Genomic DNA, 3,411 nt, shown 5'->3' on the forward strand with positions numbered 1-3,411 from the left:
TGTGTGTGTGTGTGTGTGTGTGTGTGTGTGTGAGAAAGAGAGCGAGAGCGAGCGAGCGAGCGAGAGAGAGAGAGAGAGAGAGAGAGAGAGAATGAGAATCAAAAGTGGAAGGAACCTGCACACATTAGTAAAGTCATGTAAGCTTACCTACACACACAGATCACACATTAAAAATGAAACGAACAAAAAAAATTAAAAGTACAGAACTAACTGAGATCTGAGGTCGTGGGGAAAGAGAAGATGCAGAGTGCGAGAGGTTACCTGTTTCCTCAATCTGAGATTTGCCAGAAATGGTTGAGGCCACCACAGCAGCTGTGGCCTGGTTTACCCCGCGAGAGGCCTGCTGCAGCTGGGTCAGATTGGAGCTGCCCTTGTTCGCTTTCACCTGCCGGGACAAAGGACATTCATGTTCACGCTACATCAGAAGCAGCGAGGACAGGACCAAGCAGCTGACCTGATGAAGCTTGCAAACACCACCCCTCGTCAGCTCTCGGAACCAGTGTGGCCTGTGGGACGGACCCGTGACATCTAGAGTGGAAAGTGACCTCTGGAACGCAGGGTGGGTTACCCTGTGCGCGAGCTTGCACAGTTATGTGCGTGAACTCCGTCCATGTGTGGGAAAAGCCTTGGAATCCTGAGTAATAAGGGAGAAGTAACTGGGGGAAGCTCTGGCTCCGTCAGTAATGAACCCCAGGAGGATTAAAGCAGCCGCAGTGCATCAGGGTCAGAGATAAGGAAGGGGCAGACACTGGCTATACACAGGTGACAGATGGCGTAGTTCCAGCACCAGATACTTTGTGTTTTGAGAAAGGGTCTCACTATGTAGCCCTGGCTGGCCTGGAACTTGCTTTAGAGACCAGACTGGCCTCCAACTCACAGAGGTCCACACAACATTGCTTCCCGAGGGCAGGGATCAAAGGTGTGGGCTAACATGCCTAACAGATTTTCTTTCTTTCTCTTTCTCTCTCTCTTTTAAATAATTTTTATTTTATGTACATTGCTGTTTTGACTACATGTATGTCTTCGTAAGGGAATTGAACCCAGGTCCTCTGGGAGAGCAATCAGTGCTCTTAACCACTGAGCCATCTCTCTACATCTCTCTAGCCCCTAGATACCACCTTTTTCTTTTCTTTCCTTTTTTTTTTGGGGGGGGGAGGGGTTCGAGACAGGGTTTTCTCTGTGTAGCCCTGGCTGTCCTGGAACTCACTTTGTAGACCAGGCTGGCCTCGAACTCAGAAATCCGCCTGCCTCTGCCTCCCAAGTGCTGGGATTAAAGGCGTGCGCCACCACGCAGAGCTTTTCATCTTTTTTCTTGAAACAGGGTCTAACCATGCAGCCCTAGATGTATTTGAACTCACAGAGATCTGCCTGACTGTTGAGGTTAAGTGCATGCACAACCTTGCCTGGTGAACGGATGCTGTTTTAATTTTGCATACCAGGAATGGAACCCAAAGCCATGTGCTTGCTAGGCAGGGGCTCTACCACTGAGCCATGGCCCCTGCCTCTTTACCAGCAGACCCAAGGCAAGTACTTTGACACTTAACTCTCAGGCAATTTTAAATGACTTTTTCCTGTTTTATTTATGTGGTGTCTATGTGTAGGTGTGCCTGTGGAAGTCAGAGAACGACTTGCAGGAGTCATTTCATTCACCATGTAGTGCCAACAGATCAATCTCGGAGCATCAGGTTTGGTAGCAAACCTGACTTTTCCTTTTCCTGACTGAGTCATCTCACTGGCCCCTGTTTAAAATTTTTGTTCTGAACCAAACAAAAAATCTGGTGAAGTTGCTCAGGCTGGCCCTAAATTTCACTTTAAGCCCAGGCTAGCCTTTACCTTTTAACACTCTTGCCTCATCTTTCAGAGTAGCTGGGATGACAGGCCCATGTCACCTGGACCACCTGAATGTTCCTCGATGGCACTGCTACCTGGACGCTGGCATGCCTGGGACCCTCAAAATCTACCAGACAAGAGTGACAAGAGCAGGAAGGCATGCTGGTGATGAGCGGGCGGAGTGGCTCCTTGCTGGCAATTATTTGGCTGGTTTTTTTTGTTGTTGTTGTTGTTGTTCGTTTTTCGAGACAGGGTTTTTCTGTGTAGCCCTGGCTGCCCTGGAACTCACTCTGGAGTCCAGGCTGGCCTCAAACTCATAGCTCTGCCTGGCCCTGCCTCCTGAGTGCAGGGCTGAAATGTGCACACCACCACCCCGCTTTCCTTTCTTTTTTGCCAGTCCTTTTCCTTAAGAAAATCTCCTTGGCAAGGATTTAGACTTTAGACTATAGCCACCCTTGGGCATATGTCAGTCTTAAAGGGTGCTAAGGAATGTCCGAGAGGCCACCCTTTTTACTCAGGACAGCGCGAGGAGCACTGTGGATTCCCACCTGTCCCTGAGCGCAGCAGTTTCATGGCTCATGTCAGTACCAGCCAGCTGGCCCTACCTTGGATGCAGCCACGAGCTGGGCGGTGCTGGCAGCAATCTCCCGTGAGCACACCATCAGCTCCTCGAACTTCCCTTTGCCTTGAACCATAAGATCAGCAGCATCCCTGAGAACCCAGATGAGACAGGAAGGATGAAGTTACAGCACAGAAGGCATTGTGGCTCCACCTCCAGCCAACCCTAAGTCCCTGGCTAGACAGAAAGGGCCACGGGCTTACCCTGCCTGTATCTTGTCCTGGGACAGCCCAGGTCCCTTCCAAACTTCCAGTACTAGTCACTTCTTTTTTTTTTTAAATTATAATTTTTTTAAAAAGATTTACTTATTTATTTTATGTATATGAGTACACTGTAGCTGTACAGATGGTTGTGAGCCACCATGTGGTTGCTGGGATTTGAACTCAGGACCTTCAGAAGAGCAGTCAGTGCTCTTAGCCACTGAGCCATCTCCAGCCCCCTTATTTTTTTTTTTTAAATTATAATTTTTTAAAAAAGATTTATTATTTACTTTATGTGAGTCCACTGTAGCTGTCTTCAGACACACCAGAAGAGGGCGTCAGATATCATTACAGATGGTTGTGAGCCACCATGTGATTGCTGGTGTTTGTTTAAACTCAGGACTTCTGGAAGAGCAGTCAGTGCTCTTAACCACTGAGTCATCTCTCCAGCCCTTATTCACTTCTTTTTGTATTTATTTGTGGATGTATAATAGACATGTGTGTGAGAGAAAGAACGTGGAAGCCACAGGGCCAAAACAGATGTCTTTCCTCAGGTGCAATTTAATAAATATATATATATGTGTTTTTTTTGAAGGCTGAAGAGATGGCTCAGCGGTTAAGAGCACTGACTGCTCTTCTTCTGAAGGTCCTGAGTTCAAATCCCAGCAACCACATGGTGGCTCACAACCATCCGTAGTGAGATCTGACGCCCTCTTCTGGAGTCTCTGAAGATAGCTACAGTGTACTTACATATAATAAATA

At 47.7% G+C, this 3,411-nt stretch overlaps 1 protein-coding gene across 1 annotated transcript in view; it reads right to left on the minus strand.

Moving 5' to 3' along the window:
- Window positions 1-3,411, minus strand: part of Hip1 (huntingtin interacting protein 1) — a 134,905-nt gene that overhangs the window by 7,610 nt on the left and 123,884 nt on the right. Inside the window, exons 26-27 of the mRNA XM_029533875.1 lie at window positions 2,436-2,541; window positions 262-385 (exon numbers count right to left, since the gene is read on the minus strand). Coding sequence (XP_029389735.1) covers window positions 262-385; window positions 2,436-2,541 — 230 coding nt within the window. The remainder of the gene's footprint in view (window positions 1-261; window positions 386-2,435; window positions 2,542-3,411) is intronic.

Source organism: Mus pahari, chromosome 23, assembly GCF_900095145.1.
Source record: "Mus pahari chromosome 23, PAHARI_EIJ_v1.1, whole genome shotgun sequence".
Classification (NCBI taxonomy): domain Eukaryota; kingdom Metazoa; phylum Chordata; class Mammalia; order Rodentia; family Muridae; genus Mus; species Mus pahari.